Source organism: Triturus cristatus, chromosome 11 (assembly GCF_964204655.1).
Source record: "Triturus cristatus chromosome 11, aTriCri1.1, whole genome shotgun sequence".
Taxonomy (NCBI): Eukaryota; Metazoa; Chordata; class Amphibia; order Caudata; family Salamandridae; genus Triturus; species Triturus cristatus.
The window spans coordinates 183177172-183197142 of NC_140594.1; the positions used below are offsets into that span (position 1 = coordinate 183177172).

The 19971-nt window shown below is 44.5% G+C and overlaps 1 protein-coding gene across 6 annotated transcripts in view; it reads left to right on the forward strand.

The window, feature by feature from the left end:
- The window catches only part of MAPKAPK5 (MAPK activated protein kinase 5), a 480082-nt gene that overhangs the window by 330632 nt on the left and 129479 nt on the right, over window positions 1–19971 (forward strand). For all 6 annotated transcript variants that reach the window (XM_085636242.1, XM_085636241.1, XM_085636245.1 and 3 more), the window contains one exon: window positions 6428–6615. In XM_085636242.1, the coding sequence (XP_085492368.1) occupies window positions 6428–6615 (188 nt within the window). The remainder of the gene's footprint in view (window positions 1–6427; window positions 6616–19971) is intronic.

A 19971-nucleotide genomic window follows, 5' to 3' on the forward strand; every position in this document is an offset into this window, starting at 1 on the left:
TGCAGTTTTGTCAAGAAATGCCACACACACGCTAGTTGTAATGGTGGGTTATAAATTGATTTCTCAGAATACATTCTCCAATCCTGTGTGATTGATAAACGGTAAAGTCTACAGCCTTGGGTCTTTTATACATGTATGTTTCTAAAATGTTTGCACTTAGGAAAACAAAAAGATGGGAAGTGGCTTGGACTAATCTAACCCACTGGTAAGTACTACGTATCCACTGCTACAATCCAGTCCCTCCTTTTAAGCCCACCATGTCACATTAGACTGGAACCCACCATGTGCATATTAGCTTTGGTCCTGCTCCAAGAGGATCAGTCCGGTCCAACTTGCAGGCCAGGTTCCCCTTTGTCCGGTCTATCACCTCCGAATAAACATCTTTGAGTCAATCGGTGAGTTTGACCAAGTACTTTAAGCCAAATTCCAACCAAAGATATTGAATATCCTATTTGATGGGTCTTATATGTGAAACGAGTTGGAAATGATCAATGCCATCACATTGTAACTTGAACACGTTCAGACTTTTGTCTTGCCCTTGCAAAAGAAACTGATGCTCCAGTGGCAATTGATGTGCACTGCTAATCATCCTCTTCTTTCTTATACCAGAATAGTTTGCAGAATTAATAACACATGGCTCCACAAAACATCACAAAGCGATTGGGCAGCTCTGTATTATTGATGAGAACTCCTCATACCTTTCACACGCATGTAACAGGAAACATACCCCAGTTCATAGAAGAATGGTGAAAACTAACATGGGAAAATTAGTATCCTCCAAGAAACCTTGCGTTCCTTCACAGAGAAAGTAACCACACATTTGAATACAAATTAATTTAAAGTACATTACATTTTGTACAAAGTGCAGTGAAAAAGGTACCTTGAAGTCATGAGTACAAGAGTAAATACACTGGCTTCTGTCAAGTAGGGTCAAAGTCAGGGCGATGAAGGCTAATCTTGTTCCTTATAGCAGCAGATTCCTTACCTTTGAATATTCCTAGGCGTCCAACTTGATCCAGAAGATTTTTCATGAACAGTACCCCTGTGCGCCGGTAGGTGCCATTGATTGGCTCCACGTGGCGTCGTCCGCGCCGGTAGTGATGTCTGCGACATGTATATAGGTGGCACTCAGGCGCGCTGACATCAGTTCTTTTCTATCTGCGCTAGCCAGCGCTGATCCGGGAAGAGCTAGCCCTCTGTCGTTTTTTGACAAATATTTTTCTGTTTTGTCTACTGTTTCTGAGGTATTACCTCCTTCAGTGTCGAAGATGTCATCTCGTAAGACAGGTTTTAAGCCTTGCAGCGCCTGCCACGGCTGATGTCGGTGACAGACCTGCACCATAACTGTCTCTGGTGCCTGGAGCGTGACCACGACACAGTCATGCCCCGATTGCTGGGCAATGGCCCCAAAGGCTTTGAGGGAGCAGTCCCTAAAGCTCCTGGCCGCCCAACACGCGACTCCCCGAAAATATAGGTCCAGATATAGGGAATGGTTCCGGGATCATTCATGGAGCCCGAAGTAGTCTTCGTCCCATTCTAATTCCTTAGTACGCTCAGGCAAGAGGCACAAGAAAATGAGCAAAACGTCGAAGTGCTCTTCGACTTCTCCTCATCCGTTCGCTGATGAGACGAGGAAGCATCGGCGCTCGAGACATGTTTCTTCGGAGCCTGGGCCAACTCCATGCCTCCCCGATTCTCTGGGAGCCGGAGTGACCCCCACCCAACTCAGAGTTGTATGAGGCCATGCATCTCTTTTGGGTGGCCTAACCAAATCAATGCGTCTTTTGGCCCCTCATGGTCGGAGGGGCCCCCATCTAGTTTCATGCTGGCGGCTCTGGTGAGCCCCCAGGGATTCATTCCTGGATCCGACTGACGCCTGTCAAACCATCGTGACCTTCCCCGCTGCTGTTCCAGCACCCACCGGCGGTGCCATCTCCATTGTGATCCCGGACACTGAGCAGGATGGCCGTCGCCCAACTCTAACACGGCAGGAAACGCACTTTCTAGAACTGAGCCTGAGCCCTAGTCCCATGGGCTAGGACTTGGGGAGGAATGGGAGGGGTCCCTGGACCTTGAAGAATACCAGCCATTCGTAGAAGACCCTAATATAGACTAGTGTGAGGTCCATTTGGGGATCTGGTCCAAACCCAACACAGGGGCTCCTGTGAACAGGACAATAGCCCGCCACCATCGCCTCACTCCAAGGGACCCAAACTACCTCACCCGACTACGGAGAGCTTGGTGATAAACTACCTACCAACACCCTACTCCAGAGAGCTTGGTGATCCAAGCATCCGCTTCCCAATGTGCATTTCCTACTGCTCCCCCTGGACAAGTAATCCAAAAGTCTGGACTCTGGGGAAGTAAACGTTTTCTTCTGCCAGCCTAGCATTGTGGTCTGTGAACATAGCATGCCTTATGGGTGGTTACTCCCACTCTGTGGTACACAGTAGTACAACTGCTGCCACAGGTCCTGGAGGAGTCCCGGGCCGTACGCTCTCAGGCTGTTGCCAAGGGGAGGGATGTAGCAAAGTTCACAATTTGTTGTGGATTGAACACGACCGACTCACTGGGCAGAGCAGTTTCATCAACGGTTGCCCTGAGGCACCACGCCTGGTTGAGGGTGACTGACCTTTCGGGGGATGTCCAAGTTTCCCTTATGGACATGCCCCTTGATGTCACCTGTCTCTTTGGAAATAGAGAAGACTCTGTGCTGGAGCACTTTAAGGGCTTGCAGGCTGTGGCCAAGTCCTTGGGCCACTCGACTGCACCATGCCACCCTGAGTCTGCCTTTCATGGCTATTTAAAGGGCTTCTAACCATGCCACTGTGTGCGCATGGTCCCCATCCTTTGCGTAGACGAGGGCGCAGTACCCACATACCTTGTGGGTCAGGTAGCCAGCGGTCTGGTCACTTCACCACCACCCAGCAGCTGCAGCAGCCAAGCCCTCCTAATCTAGCCCTTTGTGATCATGGGCGTCTGGTTGGTGGCACGATCTGCCATTACCTGCCCCACTGGCAGCCCAGAACATCGGACAGGTGGGTCTTGCAGATTGTCTCCTCTTCGAAACTACCCCTACCTCCATGCCACCATCTCATGACAGACTGACAAAGGATCATTTATCGTTGCCCTGCAAGGAAGTCATAGCTCTCTTGGCCAAGGGAGCCATACAGAGGGTTTCAGGCCCAGAAGTAGACTGTGGATGCTATTCCCACTTCTTTATGGTCCCAAAAAGGACAAGGGCTTTCTTCCTATACTAGAGTTCTGAGCCCTCCACTTCCTTCTCCAAATGGAGAAATCCAAGATGATTGTGCTAGCTCGGGCCTTGTCTGCCCTGGACTCAGGCAGACTGGATGGTAGCGATGAACTTGCAGGATGCCTATTTTCACATTCCTATCCTGCCTGCTCACCAGCGCTATCTGAGATTTACAGTACACCACAAACATTTTTCGTTCACTGCGCTCCCCTTCAGCCTTAGCAGCACCCCTCGGCTGTTAACCAAGGTTGCAGCTCATCTGCGTAGAATAGGGGTTCCAGGCTTCTCCAATCTTGACGACTGGCTGTTGAAGGCGAGCTCGCCCAGGCTTTCGTCTCCCACCGTCAGACTATGTGGGACCTCCTGCATTCACCGGGGTTCACTATAAACGTGCCGAAGTGTCACCTGACGCCCTCTCAGATGCTCCCTTTCATCTGAGCTGTTGTGGACACAGTGCAATTCCGGCTTATTGATGTTTCAACTTCTAGCCTGGGTTTCATTGAGACTGACTGAGCTGCTAGGCCTCCGGCATTCTGCTGGTGACACGTGTCAGATGGCATATGCGCGCTCTGCATTAGGACCTGAAGTTCCAGTGGGTGCAGCATCTGGGAACTTTCTCCAACTTGGTCTAGATCGAGGAGGGTACTGCAAAGGATCTCCAGTGGTGGCCAACCATGATTGAGTTAGAGGCAGGCCCATCCCCCTTATCCAACCAGATCTGACAGTGGTGGCAGATGCATCATTTTAGGATGGGGCTACTATCTAGGAGAGTTGGAGATCAGTGGACTCTGGTCTCCGCTGAAATCTAGACTTCACATCAACATACTGGAGCTCCGTCAATCCGACTGTCATTGAAAACCTTTCTACCTATCAAAGCAAGGCAAGTGCAGGTGTTCACGAGACAGTACCATGTGGTACTGCAACAAACAGTGGGGTTGTGAGCCCTTTATCAAGAGGCCCTGCGTCTCTGGACATGGCTGGAACTTTAATTTGGTTCTGACATGTTTGATGTGTGCTCTGTTTGAGCTTCTACACAACTGTCCACTCAGGCTCCTCTTGCTCAAAACAGCCTTCCTGTTGTCTATTGCATTTGCTCGTAGAGTGAGCTAGCTGCAGGCATTGTGCTCCAAACCACTGTATCTCTCTATGCACCCTCATAAAGTGATGTTCGCACAAGGACCTCTTTTTGGATGAAAGTGGTCACACCATTCCATGTATCTATGCTCCTCCACATCCCTCTAAAGAAGAGGAGCAACGTCACCGTCTGGACCCAAAAAGAGCATTGTCGTTCTACCTTTACTGCACACAGTAGTTCCTGGTGGACGACTAACTCTTCTTTGGGTATGTTGGTGCGAAGAAAGGTCTTGCGGTGCAGAAGGGAACCATATCTTAGTGGGTCAACCTCTGCATCAAATTCTGCTACACTTTGGCCAAGAAGCAACCTCCTGAAGACTTTCGAGCAGATTCCACAATAGCTAAAATGTGACCAATCTGTTAGCTCGTGGAGTTCCAATTCTGGACATCTACCAAGCAGCAATGTGGGCTTCCCTACACACGTTCACCAAACATTAATGACTGGACAATCCAGTCCATAGAGTTGGGCGCTTCACCCGTTCGATCCTGCAGGACTTCCTACTTTGCTTGGGTATCTATTCAAATATAAGGAATCTGTGACTAGAAGTCTCTATCAGGTGAACAAGTTAAAATACAGGTAATGCCTTATCTGGTAGAGACTCTATCTAGCCGCAGATTCCTTACCAACTAATCCATCCTCTACATTTTGCAGATGGATTTCTAAGGTCAGGGCTGTCCACTTTTAGGGCCCTAGTTTGGACGCACCAGTGTCGGTGCACTTTATGGCTCTGCGCTTCTGGTGTGGAAAGTCGTGAAAAGTGACTGACTTCACCACGCATAGGTGGTGCCTATATAGGTGCCGTGAACATCTCCATGCGAGGCCGATCAACGCCACCTACTGAGGACAGGGGCACTACTAAAAGAACAATCGTCCAGATCCAGTCTGACGCCACATAGGTAGGAATCTGCGGCTAGATATATTCTCTACCAGATAAGGCTTTACTGGATGTTAAGTAACTTGTTCTTTACTTCTGTTAAAGCAGTGGGACTGCCTTTCGTTCAATCGACTTAAAAATGCTTAGTTTCATATCTTTTTCAAAACATATTGCCTGCAACTAACAGTAGGAATGTAGCTCTTTTATTGACAAAATTGTTGCCTTGTCCTTACGTAAGTCTTGAGTCTTAACATGTCTAGTGCAGTTAATGCCTTCCTTCAAAGAGACAGTTACCTATAACTTTGAAAACGTTCAATAATAAGCGGTAAACAATGGCAGACCTTAATTGCCACACCTCACTGCTATGTTCCTTTTGTAATTATCCTGAAGTAATGAAATCTGGTGCACCTGCCGTTGTTAGGTGCTAACTACCAAGCAGAATAGAAACTGTACGAGTGTGGAGAGGTGCACTCCAAAAGTGTCTTTTCCAATAAGTAAGACTGACCAACTCCTTTATGTAAGGCAATCCTTTATTTTATCAGTGAAGGCTACACAGACGACCCGGGAAGGAATGCTGTTGTCGTGCAACACATAAGGTTCACGCAGCCAGGCCCTTATCAAGGAGGCCTTCACAGGACGCATCATGGCGCCTGATTTACAGGCACACTCGTGGATAATAACATTAAGCATTGATACTTTGCGCTCTTCATCCTAATCATTATTAGCAGTTGGGGAACCGAGAACCGTGGCTCTCCATTCGGGGTCAAACCATCAGTGCCCTGAAGAGGTTCATTCTTCAATGAACGAAACACATTGGCTGGAGCTCATGTTGTCTGATAAAATAAAGGATTGCCTTATATAAAGGAGTTGGTCAGTCTTACTTATTGGAAAATACACTTTGGGAGTGCACCTCTCCACACTCGTACAGTAAACTTTGAATAAGTTCATCACACCCTCTAGCGGATTACAATTTGAGCTGTAAATCTGAATCCCCAGTGGGGGCTGGTCACATGTTTAGCACAAGAGAATGTCTCCATCTGGGACATGTTGGGCTTCTTTAACATTGTACCTATTGTTTGAGATAAGTGGCTGTTGCACTATTTCTTATCACGTTTTGAAATTACTGTTTTATAGACTGAAAGACATTTGTTCTTACTTTCAGAGCTGTGACCTCTGGTCTCTTGGTGTTATCATTTATGTCATGCTATGTGGATACCCTCCTTTCTACTCCAAACACCACAGTCGGACAATACCAAAAGACATGCGGAAAAAGATCATGACTGGGAGTTTTGAATTTCCAGAGGAAGAATGGAGCCAGATCTCAGAGATGGCAAAAGACGTTGTTCGAAAGTACGTTGGTTTTGGAGCCATCTGTATCTATTTAAACATGTTTAATATTCTTTGTATTGGTTAAAAATATTAACATTATTAAAATTGGGCCTTCAGACAGTTGTAGATTTTAAAACATGTGTTGTAAAACAAAGTGTAATCGGGATTGAGATTTGATAAAATTGCAGCTTGGGCATAATTAGGAGAATTTAATCTGCACCTGCCTTGGGACACCACAAGGATATTGCGCATACTAGCTACCTGCTTTTGTCTAATAGGGAGAGGGAGAAGGAATACATTATTCTCCCAACTACAGCTATGCGTTCTTTTCCATTAGTAAGGTGGGGTCCACAGTGCTCTGAGCTATTTTCCCAGACTGTACTGCGAGCTGTGTAGTGGTGCAGCTTAGTATTGAGTGGGTTGGGGGTTAAGGAGGGGTATCCCAGGATTGTTTCATGCTATTGAGAACTAAATTCTACCCCTTTCAAACTAAATTCAACATCTTTATGTGGCTGGCACCTACCTGCAGTATGACACTGGTTTCAGCAATTGCTGTAGCAGATGCATTCTCTCCAAAATAAAGAACAGTTTGACTGGTCCATGGCCATTCCTTCAATGTATTTGCATTTCTGAAGTGACAGTTTCTTTGTCATTTGCCTGACATCTCTTCTCTAAAAATCCCTTGACCATAAGTTTGACTTTGTAGCAAGATGTTTGCAAAAGCAATTTTCCTGGGCACACTTCAGCTTTGAAACTTTCATGAATTTGATTTCTTTGAATATTCCAAATGAGCTGCCCGAGGTTCTGCAGTACATTTGAATCTCTGTTCCATCCACCTTTTTGTTTGGACTGTTTTCATCATAGTTAGTGTGTACTTTGAACTCCCACTTCACAAACTACTATTAAATCAAGTGAGGGAATCCTTAGTTTGACATGCCTTCACCTGTGACTTTTTAACAGCTAAACTGCAAATGTTGTAATTTGTTTTTCAGGACTTCTCTCCAACAACAATTGTTTGTTTAGTTCATTAATTTATAATGACTGATACGTTGTTAATTCCTATTTTGTGGGCTCCTATTTCTTCACCAAAGTGACTCAAACATAACCGTGTAATAATTGCTGTGTAATATCCTTGTGTCCTGCCTTTTGGCTCCTCATAAAGCCTTTATGATGTCATTTTGATATGCTTTGAACTTGATGAATTACACTTCACCCTCTAGGTGTTGCCTGGTGAAATCTTTGGTAAAATCCTTAAAACAAAATGCAGGACTCTAAAATAACTCCATGCTTTCCCAAAATGTAAAGTAAAGAGAGAAGGGAGGCAAAATCATAGAAGATTGCATATCTCAAAAAGCTTGGCTTCAGCTTTTTCAAATAGCATGTTTATTTCTGTATTTCATCCAAACCATAATGACAACCAATGTAGACTCATCAAAGTTTCTATCCGAAAGCTCACTCTTTAAAGCGTTCTTGGAACCATTACGTATTTATAATTTGACTCAAATGTTTTATGTAAAGAATGATCACCTTATGAGTTATAATTCTGATTTATCACTACTTAAATTATAAGTTCTGTCTGTCAAAAAGGGTCATGTCTTCCCATTTATTTATGCAATATGTTTATACAAACAAAAACTTTACCCTATGTTTGGAGCATTATAGAGGAGTGATATGTCCTTGCCGTTTACATATATTTAATTTGCTAAAAATTATATTTATCATCATGGAGAGAATTCGCAACCTTACTGCTGCTTGTCCTTCAAAATGTCAACCCTGAACACATTTTATATCTTCTAATAATTTGTTGACACAATTATAACGCGTTATGTTATATGGTATGTGTAGTCTGCCTCACTAGATTACCCCCAGCACCAGTTTTCAGGAGACCACTAAAATTAAACTTTTTGATATAGTAATGGTATGGTGCTGTTTGTTCAGATTTACAGAATGATACATTTTCTTCACTTACATTACAAAGATACCTGGCTGATAACAATATGATTTTCTTATGTAAAAAGAATGTCATCTGGGCAAATAACTCCACTTTGCTCGCAAAGTGTTGTTTGGATTGCACTTGAATAAGTTGATTTATCTTAGTGGATTTTTTTCCGCATACCTCAGACACTGCATAATGTAGCTATGTATGTATAGATATACTTGTATAGCGCAATGACTGTCACCCAAAGGGCATCCTGGCGCTTAGACTGATGGTGAAAGAAGCCTGCATGAAAAGAAACGATCCACTGTATAAGAAAAAAAATTACGCCGCTCTTGGAAAAAGGTGAGTTTTCAGGGCTTTTTTGAAGGAGGGGAAATCTCCCGTACTCCTCAGTGCAAACGGCTGAGAGTTCCACAGCGTTGCTGCTGTGAATCGAAAGGACCTGCCTCCCAAACGAGTCCTTAAGATTTTTGGAACTACAACCAAACATGCCGTGGCGGAGCGGAGAGACCTACGCGGGATATACCACGAGAACATATTCTGTAAGGGTAAAGGGCCTTGTTCATGAAGAGCTTTAAACACCAAGCAGAGGGCTTTAAATTCAATCCGCTGAGGGACAGGTAACCAGTGGAGGTCCGTGAGCGCAGTAGTGGAGGAGTCCGCGCGCCGGCGTGACAGAGCCAGTTTAGCTGCCAGATTCTGCACGCGTTGAAGTTTACCCACCAGGGTCACCGGGGCTCCCAGAAGTAGTGCGTTACAGTAGTCAAATCTACTTAGGATGGTACTCCGCACTACCTCTGGTCTTGCCTGCGCTGGGAGAAAAGGCAAGATTTTCCTTAACGTGCGAAGCAAAGCCATGCACGTGGCCACTGTTTTATTAACAGAAACATCCAGTTGAAGGTTGGAGCCAAAATAGACTCCCAAGTTCCGCACACAATTTGTTGGTAAACTGGTGCCCTGGAAGGATGAAGGCCAGAAGTTCGATGGAAAAGGCCTCGGGGTGCTGCGAGATGGGCAGTATAGGACCTCAGTTTTTGAACTATTAAATTGCAGAGAGTTGTGGCACAGCCAGTCTGCCGTAGAGGTCATGCAGCGATGGAAAGTCTCTTGTGACACCGCCTCCTTACCCTCAAACGAGAAGATAAGTTGGGTGTCGTCCGCATAGTTAGTAACTGCAATGCCGAAAGATTTTATCAGCTTAATCAGGGGGCGGAGGTAAAGATTAAAAAGGATAGGGCTGATGGCTGACCCTTGAGGCACACCCTGACCAACGCTTCTGATGGTTGATTTGAACGGAGGAAGGGCCACTACCTGGTGTCTATTATCCAGATAAGACGTCAGCCAGTCCAGGGCCAAGCCAGTCACCCCCACTTCCTCCAGCCTCCTGAGTAAGATCACATGGCTGACCGTATCGAACGCGGCCGACATATCTAGCAGCACTAAAAAGGCTGCCCGACCTTGGTCGGTACGCGTCCTGAGGTCATCGAGCACGGTCACTAATGCTGACTCTGTCCCATGGGCTGGTCTAAATCCAAATTGAGCCACATCCAGACAGGCGTTACTCTCCAGATAGCAGGAAAGATGTTTTGTGGCCCATTTCTCCAAGATTTTGATTGGAAAGGGGAGAAGGGAAATGGGCCTATAATTGGCAGGGCAGGAAGGATCCAAGGTTTCCTTTTTGAGGAGAGGAGACACCACTGCCAACTTCCAGCAGTCCGGTACTCGCGCAGACCTGAGGGATTGGCAGCATGTCGCGAATAATGGCAAGAAGAGTTCTGTCCGGAATAGCTTCCAAAATTTATGAGGAAGTGGATCGAGAGGAGAGCCAGAAGAGACGCTGGCGGCCAGAGCACTAAATTCCTCAAAGGATGGTACCGGGAAACAATTAAGGCGTGCTGAGCCAGCATCACCCTCCATATCCGATGTCAAGGTAGAGGTGAACAAAGGCTGAGTGCCAGAGCTTGATGAAGTGTCAAGATTGCTCAAGATGGTAGCAATCTTCTGCTCAAAAGCCTGTGCCAATGAGTCGCATAAAATTTGGGATGCAGGGACAACATTAGCGACACAGGTAGGGTGTGAAAGATCTTTAACAATTTTGAACAGCGCCTGGGATTTATTTGCTGCGGACAATAGGGAGTCCTCTAGGAATTTAGCTTTGGCACGTCTGATCTGTGCTTTATAAGTTGCCAAAGTTCGCTTATAGCAAGCTCTATCTGATTCCCGGTACTGTTTCCTCCAAGCACGCTCCGTCCTCTTGCACTGGAGTTTAGATTGGAGCAGTTCCTCTGAGAACCAAGGCATTGCACGAGTGGGTCTGTCTCTGATTTTGCGAAAAGGAGCTAGTGAGTCTAGTGATGCCACAATTTGCTGGCTAAGCATCTCATAGCTAGCGTCCACGTTGTCTCCTAACGAGAAGCCCAACGGCAGCAAGGCCGGCAGGGGGGGACTGCTTCACAAGCTTGGACCATTGTCTACCCACCCTAGTAGTGCCTAGGCTACCATTCTTCATGGAGTCGGCCGAAAGAGAAAGGGTAAAGTGGACCGATGCGTGATCTGTCCAGCATTGGGATAGGATTTTCCAAAGAGCTACATTTTCTGTATCTGCAAAAATCATATCTAAAGTATGACCTTTTGAGTGAGTTGGCAGGGTAACTAGCTGTTTCAGCTGTACATTACTACAGGCCTGCTCCAAATCCTTAAAAGCAGAATCCATTGGACCATCTGGCCATAGGTTGAAGTCTCCCAATACCAAGAGTCAGGTATGGGAGTTGGATAGGTCATAGATCAGGTCGATGAGCTCTGTTACCTCTGATAAGGAGCCAGCCGGGGGTCTATAGCACAGCAATCCAGAATATAAAGCTCCTCCTGGACTGTTTAGGGAAAAACCCAGTAGTTCATGCCCCGAGATGGCTTTGACATCAATCTGAGAGAGACATAAAGTGTCTCTAAAGATAATGCCAACTCCACCTCCCCTGGCTCCCACCCGGGGTTTGTGTTTAATTTTATATCCTGAAGGGCAGGCTAGGCCCAGATCCACTGAGCTGTCAGCTCTCGTCCATGTCTCAGTCATAAAGAGTATGTCAATATGTTCTGACTCAATGAGAAGCACAATTTCCTCATGGTGTTTGCACAGTGATCTGGCATTTAGTAGACCACATGACAATGTTTCTGGGCATCTACTAATGTTGTGTAGCCCAGGTGAGGGTAAAGCCGTAGCGCTGGGTTGTAGACTTAGGAGTTCCTCACGGGAATAGCTTACCACACCCATGGGCACAGGGGCAGCGGTTCCCGTGTCCGTCGCGTTCCGTGCGCGAACGGGCGCAAACGGGCTTACCTCTGGCGCATTTCCGGCGCGACGCTGCGCGCGACCATAATGGCCGTTAAGTAGCGTGTGGTAGGCGGTGCTCGTATCAACTAGAGCGCAGCCCCGGAACGTCTTGGGCGTCTCAGCCCTACTCCCAAAATGGCGATCGGGATCGAGATCGTGAAGGGGAGCAAACGAAGCAAACACCCAAATAGTGTTATTAATTTTTAAATGCAGGCAATGCGGTCAGTGGGGTGAGCAGGCAGAAGGATTCAGTGACAATTCAAAAAAGACAGTTTTAAAATACACTTTACACACATTAATTCCAGCAGCATCAATAATTTTAAAAGCACAGCTGTATTTTAAATGATCCCACTGTCCTGCTTGTGAGTGAAATATGTTTGGCTGAGTTTTGCATGTATGTAGAAGTGTGTGATCTACTAGCATGTAGGGACTAAACATCATATTGTAATACGTGTAAAACATTTTATGAAATTTTTTGAATACTTTGATTTTGTTTTAAAATATTTTTCTATTATAAGCAAAGCACTAGGCATCAATTTAAGTTGCTCATTGAAGATATGTTGGATGTAGTAGGTCACAATTTATAGAAGTAAAATCTATACCGTGGGATTGATGATGAATGAATCAATAGAGATGTATGTATTAAAGTAGATACGTGTGTTTCAGTGGGTTTAGAGACCATTCCCTCAAGTCTGAGTATGGTATTTTTTAAAGTGAAGTCTTTTTTTCATATGGATCATCCTTTCCTAATGTCCTAAGAATCTTCTCCTCACCTTCGACATAGACTCACAGCGTAAACTCCATTGACATCAAGGCTGAATATGGAAAATAAACATCAAGAATTTTGGCTCCCTTGATGTCTAGGAACTCCTTCACACTATTGCCTTGTAAAATAGCTCCGACTTCAATCAGGAGAAAATTACGTTTTCGCACCTGAAGTCATTTTGGAGAAATTAATTGAAGAAAAATACAGATAAGAGATCCCTTCTGACCGGAATGACCTTGGATACTTTAGGCTTCCGAATAAAACGGCTAAGTAGGAGCTGAATAGGAAATCCATCTTCTCTCTTAACTCTTGCACATTCTAGAAGAACACTGAGGCACCAAAGAAGAATTTTGGATCTTGGCTGTCCTAAAATTAAAGGATTCTGCTTGAATCCAATAATGTTCTCATGTGCCAGAGAACATTTTCTCTCAGGCCTTATATTTTTTTGTTGAACTATTTTTATTGTAGCTTTTACAATGTACACAGTCAACATTTGCTTTAGCATAACATTTGAATCAGTATCGTGAAGTCTCAGTTCTCCCATTTCTGACCCTCCTGGTCCCCTCAGTCAGGCCTCATCTTTGATACCAACTCCATTGACTCCCAGCAGCAGCTTAAGTTCCATCGAGAATGCCATCTAAACAACCAGCGCCATGCCCACTTAATAGGCCAGGAGTTATTTTTAATAACACACCTGCTTCTCCATGTCTGTGCTACAGGACCCCCTTCAAAAGAGTCAGGTTAGTCACTTGAATGTTCTCTGATGCAGGTTATACATCATGATGGGGAGGACCTCACTGCGGAGGATAATAGAGACCTTTATTTTGGAGAAAGTGATCGTGTTCCACAAAACTTTGACTTCCTTCAGTCTCCAAACACCCAAGCTGAAGTCATGTTTTCTCAAAAACAACCTGGAGTAGATGTCCAAATATCCGTGCTCTGTTCCCATTCTGTTTTGTGTGGGTATTATCTGATGACTTTCTGACTTTGCTGATAGCAAAACCAACAGTGAAAATCTCAAGGCCCCAAACTCCAGCCCCTCTTTCTGTCTGGTCTCAGTTTAGGTGGAAAGTAGGTGCCTCAATTTAGGAATATCTGTAGAGAAGAAGGCTGGATGCCTTCAGAAAAAAACTGTCTGCCACAGCTTATACAGCAGTGTGGCTGTGAACAAAACAAATTTGTTTAATTCCTACTTGGGGAAATCTCCTGATGCGCTTGCCGTTAAAGGGGCTTATAGCAACTTGCCAAGCTTCAAGACAGCCATAGTCATGCTCACCTAAGGCAGCAAACTAACACAGCTGTGTTGCAGAGACAGGGATGGCTGAAGTCCAATGACTTGCAGCCCATTCAGTAGCTACAGATCCTATACTTACTAGTCTACAAGAAGGACATATTTGACAAGACATTCGTTTTTACAGTCTAGGTAAAAGATACTGCAAAGCCGTGGCTGTGCTGTCCTTTTTTTTTTTTTAGTATTTCTGATTATACAAGGCACAGGGCATGCAAACAAATTCACATCTTCCTACTGCAGTCAGAGCTTTGGGACAGTCACCAGTTATTTGCATTTGAGAGAACACAGCAACAGTACAACAACTCCTCTCACACGTTTGCAAGGTTTTGGATCTTCAGGACATTAGCTACCAAACAATCATGACTTTCAAAGACACCTTCTGACACTTTTGTTTTATCTCATTCGGAGGGAAAGTAGCTAGCTTCCAGTCAGAGTGGGAAGCCACAGCATTGCTAAAAATGTCACTCTGACCCCATCCTAGAGCTCAGTAACTAACCTTCCACAGAAAAGGGCAAGTCATAACCAACCCTGGGTGTAGTTTGTGTAGTAGCGCTACACGTAGCTACGCGAAGTGCACTAAGCACGCTACGCGAACTGCGTAGTGCGGTAGGGAAATGCTGTTCGCACTGATTGCACTGTGCCGGATGCTTGTCCGCACTGTGCAATCATTGCAAACAGCATCTTGCACAGTGCAAGCGGTAGTTTTCTGCCACTCGAGTAGATTTGTACTCGAGCCGCAGCTTTCTCAACGCGGACTGGTAGTTTCTCATCGCGAGCGGTCGCGAGCATAAGCGACCACTCGCAAGGAGAAACCTGATCTCCCTGTGTTGAGAATCTCACCGGGCGGTTTATTTTCCTCGCTCGCGGTCGCCAACTTGACGTTCGAGGACCGCGAGCAAGCAAAAAATGCCCTGTACGTGTTTTTGCACTGCGCAATGTGCAATTCGCGTAGTAGCACAAACTACGCACGCCCCGCGAGCATAGCGTAGTACTATGCCCAGGTTTAGTCATAACATCATGAAACTCTATGGAATGAGTTTCATAACTCCTTCCCAAGCGCGGGTCAAGAAGGGAGGTATCAAAAGACGAGAGGAAGCAATGTGTTTACCTGGTTAACAATTAGTTAGGAGATGGCATCTTTGTGATCTGGAAGACACTTATTTTAACACCCACTTAATAAATGCATCAGAAGCTGAGATGAATGGTTTGCGTCCAATTCTTGACTTTGGGCTCTAGCAGCCCAGACGTTTTACTAAGTACCTGGCATCTGCTGAGGTTCTGCAGCAAGGCAGTCCTCATTAACAAGCCAAAGAAAAGTGAGCCCAGATGAGTGTCTCAGATAAAAGCAGCTAAAACCAGCTTTGCCAATATTGATATACCATTCACATGTGCCTATAAAACACACTGTTTCTAGTTGCAGACAGTTCATCCATAATTTAAGTTGATCCATTTAGTCCTTTTAATGTTTTACTTTGTCTTCAAGATGTTTTTTCTTGAATATAAACTATTGGAGCTTTGGGCCAGATGTAGTATTTTGTGTTGGTAAAAATTCAATGTTTTGCAACCAGATTTCACTTGCAAAACCTGAATACTTATGATGCTGATTTGGTATTTGTACGGAACACCCGCAACACACCCCTGCCAGATACCGAATTGGTATCCATTTGGAATCCCATTTGAACAGTTGGAAAAACGTTTCTGACTCCAAAAATAGGATTAGTATGAAGAAAGAAACATTGTAATGGTTGCCAACTCCTAATTGGAGAGTTTGCAACAGTTAAAAATACTTAATATATCTGGCCTTTAATTCTGGCACAATATTACATACTTTTTTCCTTTTTCTTATTTTTTTCACTTTATCTCCTGCAACATTTTGAAATAAAGTATGAATATTTTCAAGCCTACTGTGTGCTGCTCTAATATTTCGGTGGCTTGGATGATATCTTGACATGTATGCTTCGCTTACTGATAATGACATTATCTAGATTGTCAACGCAATTTTTGACATTGGAGGCAAATTTATATAATGTCCTAGCAGTATAACATTCCCGCAGCAGCTCTTCTCAAATGATTTTAGAAGTATGAAAAGCACTTAAATATTCTGATCTAACATCAGTTTATGTATTCTAGAAGTCCACTTTTAAAGTGGCAGGCATATTTCTTGCCCTACAATTTCCACGTCTAATTTGTACCTATAATCCTCCAGAAATATGATAATTGTCTGAGTAATGGGTTTAAAATAGTCTTCGTAAAGGATGACATTTTACCAAGTGATGCCTGCTTCATTAGTATTTATTATTTCAGAAAAGGTTTTGGAAGAGGAGATGGTGTTAGATGAGTAGAAGGTAGTTATTTCTGTAGGATTAGTCCTGCTGCATATGCTGTCTGTAAAAGTATGGAAAGGTTAGTCTTCAAGTGATATTCTTCCAGCAAAGAGTTCCTAATAAGCACTTTTCTTAAGAATCTACATGTTCAATTTTGGGAAGCTAGCTGTACAGTGCAATTTTTCATCTCTGAATAGGCGGTTTGTGATGATTTGTATTTGCTATTTTGTACAAGGCTTGCCTGATTTCTGCTGCTTTCTCTATTAGTTCTGTGCATTCTATATTTAAGTAAGTGTGAAACAATGTCTCTTGGGAAAATGTTTTTGTTTATCCCAAAAACATGGTACCAGATGTTCATGCTAATACAGCTAAACATAGTATAATAGGACATTTAGCTAGAAAACAACACTTGCGTAGTAAGAAAGGGGAAATCATGTAGCAGGAGGCTGGGACAGAAAGGAATTGATATCAGAAAAGGAACTTCTATCTATGAACATTTTTTTCAGCATTTCCAGCCACAAATCTTTCACACCATTATTAAAAAAGAAAAAGAATAAACTGGGCTATGATCCGATGTTTAAACCAGCAGCGTGTGTTTGTGAGGTCAGCTCTAAGGCTTCTTTCCCTACTTGTGGCCCACGCCAGGTGGCACATGTGGGTTTTACATTGAAATCTGAAGTCCTAGTGGGTTTAGCACCAAGGAAATTTGATAGATTCTGTCCAGGTGTCATAGAGCACTGCGATAGGCCTGCAGTGGTAGCTGCTCGACCGCAATTGGACCAGCGGCAGACGCCTCTCCTTAATCCACCCAGAAATAACGGTTGTGACAGATGCAAAGTTACTGGGTTCGAGTGGTAACCTGGGAGACTTGTTGATCAGCTCTGGTCTCCGGTGGAGACTCTCCTCCACATCAGCTTATTAGAGTTAAGAGTGACACGCTTGGCATTGAACGTTTTCCTTACTATGATCAAGGAGGAAAGGGTGCAGTTTTTCACAGACAACACAACTGTCTTGACTCAATCTGTTCGCCACCACAGAGAATGTGCAGTGTCATGAATTTTGCACATTGGAGTTCCCAAGACATCTTCCTTGGAGACACCTCCGCCTACATTTAAGTTTGAGACTCCTTTACGCTTTTCCGTGCCTGCCTCTACTTCCCAGAGTGCTCAAGAAAATAAAAAAAGAGTGCCCAAGTCAACCTAGTTGTGCTGGACTCTGTGAGGAGAGTATGGTTCCCAGAACTTCTGGCCATGAGCACATGTCCTTCGATCTGGCTTCCTTTTCAGGAGGATCTCATTTTGCAGCAGACAGGCCAGGTCTTCCACCCGAGACTGCACAATCTATACCTCTGTGTGTTGAGATTAAGCAGCGACAGTTGATGACCTTCGACCTTCCTCCGTAGGTGGTTGGTGTTATTCTGGCAGCCACACTTCCTTCAATGAAGTTTGCCTATGCAGTACACTGGGAGAAGTTTGTTGTCTCGTGTTCTTGTCATATCCAGCCCTTGCAGGCTTCTTTACTTGATATTTTTTATTTTCTTTATCAATGGCCAAGCAGGGCCTTGCTGTGGCCACAGGTTAAGGTTACTTATTGACCCTTTCAACTTTAACGGCATCAACCATCCCTCTTTAGATCATCTGTTGTGTTTTTTAAAGGGGCTGACCCATATGTTCCCACCTACTCCTTCTATAATGCTGCAGTGGCTTCAAAATCTTGACTTGACCTAGCTGATGTGCTTGCCATTTGAGCCTATGCACGGTTATCCTTTTCTCCTACTTATAATCAAAACAGGGTCTTTCATTGCTGTAACATCTGCGAGGTGGGTGAGTTAACTTCATGCCTTGTCTTCTATTCCACCATTTGTTTCCTTTTTCCCAGACAAAGTAGTCCTTCGAACAATGGCAGCATTTCTGCCCAAGGTATTAACACCCTTTCATGTAGGTAGGACAGTCCATCACCCTTTCAACACTTTATGCACCGCCTCACTAATCTAAGGAAGAGTAACTGCTGCATCGCATCAATCCTAAAAGGACCCTCAGTTTTTCTATCGAGAGGGATAGTGAATTTTAACAGATTGAGAAACTATTTGTCGGGTTTTTTGGAACAAAGAAGTGCAGGCTGGTACAGAAAAAAGCCACCTCAGGCATATAACATTGTCTTATGTATTAAAATCTGCTATGGACTAGCCAGAAAGCAGCCAGAGCGGGTGTGCGTGCTCATTCCACCAGGTCAAAAGTTTCTACTAAAGCCTTGCTGGGGTGTCAATCTTGGACATCTGCCAGGCTCTACTGCCCAGAGAGCCAAATCCGAGCGTGAGGGATTTTGCCCGATCTTTCCTACAGTATTTTCTGATCTGAGTTATTCCACAGACCCACGGCCTGGTAGGTCTTGCTTTGGTATCTGTTAAAAAGGTGAGTAATATGCGATTAGAAGTCTTTATCAGACGAACAAGTTACTTACCTTTGGTAATGTCTATCTGGTTGAGACTGTAACTTAGGCTGACCCTTCTCCCCGTTCTATGGAATGATCTGGTCACTCCAATCTTGATATGTTTCCACCTCCAAAAGGTATGTACCCTATTTCATACTGATTTCTATGGGCTCCACGTCTGCTGGTATGGTCAGAGTTCAGAAAGCAAGTGACGTCAACGCATGTAGGTGGTGTGTATATTTCAGTCCCAACATCACATACATCTGCATGGGACGGAGCGGCGCATGTAAGAACTACCCCACATTTCCAGATCCAGTCTGACACTTGGGGATATCCAAAAGACGAGGAATCTGTGGTTAGACAGAATCTGTACTAGAAAAGATGTTACTGAAGGAAAGTAACTTGTTCGACACAGCCTACCTACTTCATGGAGGTTTGATCTCTCTTCATATTCCACTTTGTAGTCATTATCCAAGACACATTTCGTGATGGTCTGCTGATTCTGGCTTTCAGTGTCTCCCTCACCTACCTCATGTGCCCCCCACCCCATCTTATTTCCAGGTCCTTTGTAACGAAGGTCAGAGACTCGTTCTTGTGGTTTTGAAGTCTTACTGCGGGAGAAAGAGCAGAACTTTAGGTTTTCTATTGTTTCTTTTTGTTGGAAAAGAAGCACAGGACTGGTCTCAAAACAATGGCTATCCACAGGGTAAATCTCTTGCTCTGCAGTGGTCGTTCAAGATGTTGATTTCTAAACTGGTGATTCGATGTATGCAATCAAAACAAAAGATGATTACTTGTACTTCTATATAAGAACCGCAACTGGACATTTTTAAGGTTTTTAGCTAGAGTATCTACTACCATCAGATGTTGAGCTCTGCCCCTCCAGTTCATCAAGTTGAAGGTAACGAAGACCATTTAATTAAATTTGTTAGGATATGCATTTGCGTACACTTGCGGTTGCCCATCTGGAGCCCATCCCACAAATGCTGTCCAGATTTCTGTACGATTGGATTGCCTGTGCCCAACACAAAGTCTCTTCTCTGTTAGAGAGGAAACTGTTCTTTGGTGCCAGACACTCAGGTAAGAATAGTTTATTTTTTATTTTTCACTGACATCCGAAGAGGGTTCAGGTCTTTATTCATGCCTGACTCAAGTTACACATCCAATAATCAAGCATGGCATTCTGTTTTCAGAGCCCTTTGCTTTATGGTTTCCTGTGTTCAAGGGATGCCGCTGGACTACCTACCGGTGGGAAGAATATAGATGCATCTGGTGTATAAATCGCACATATTTAGTCAG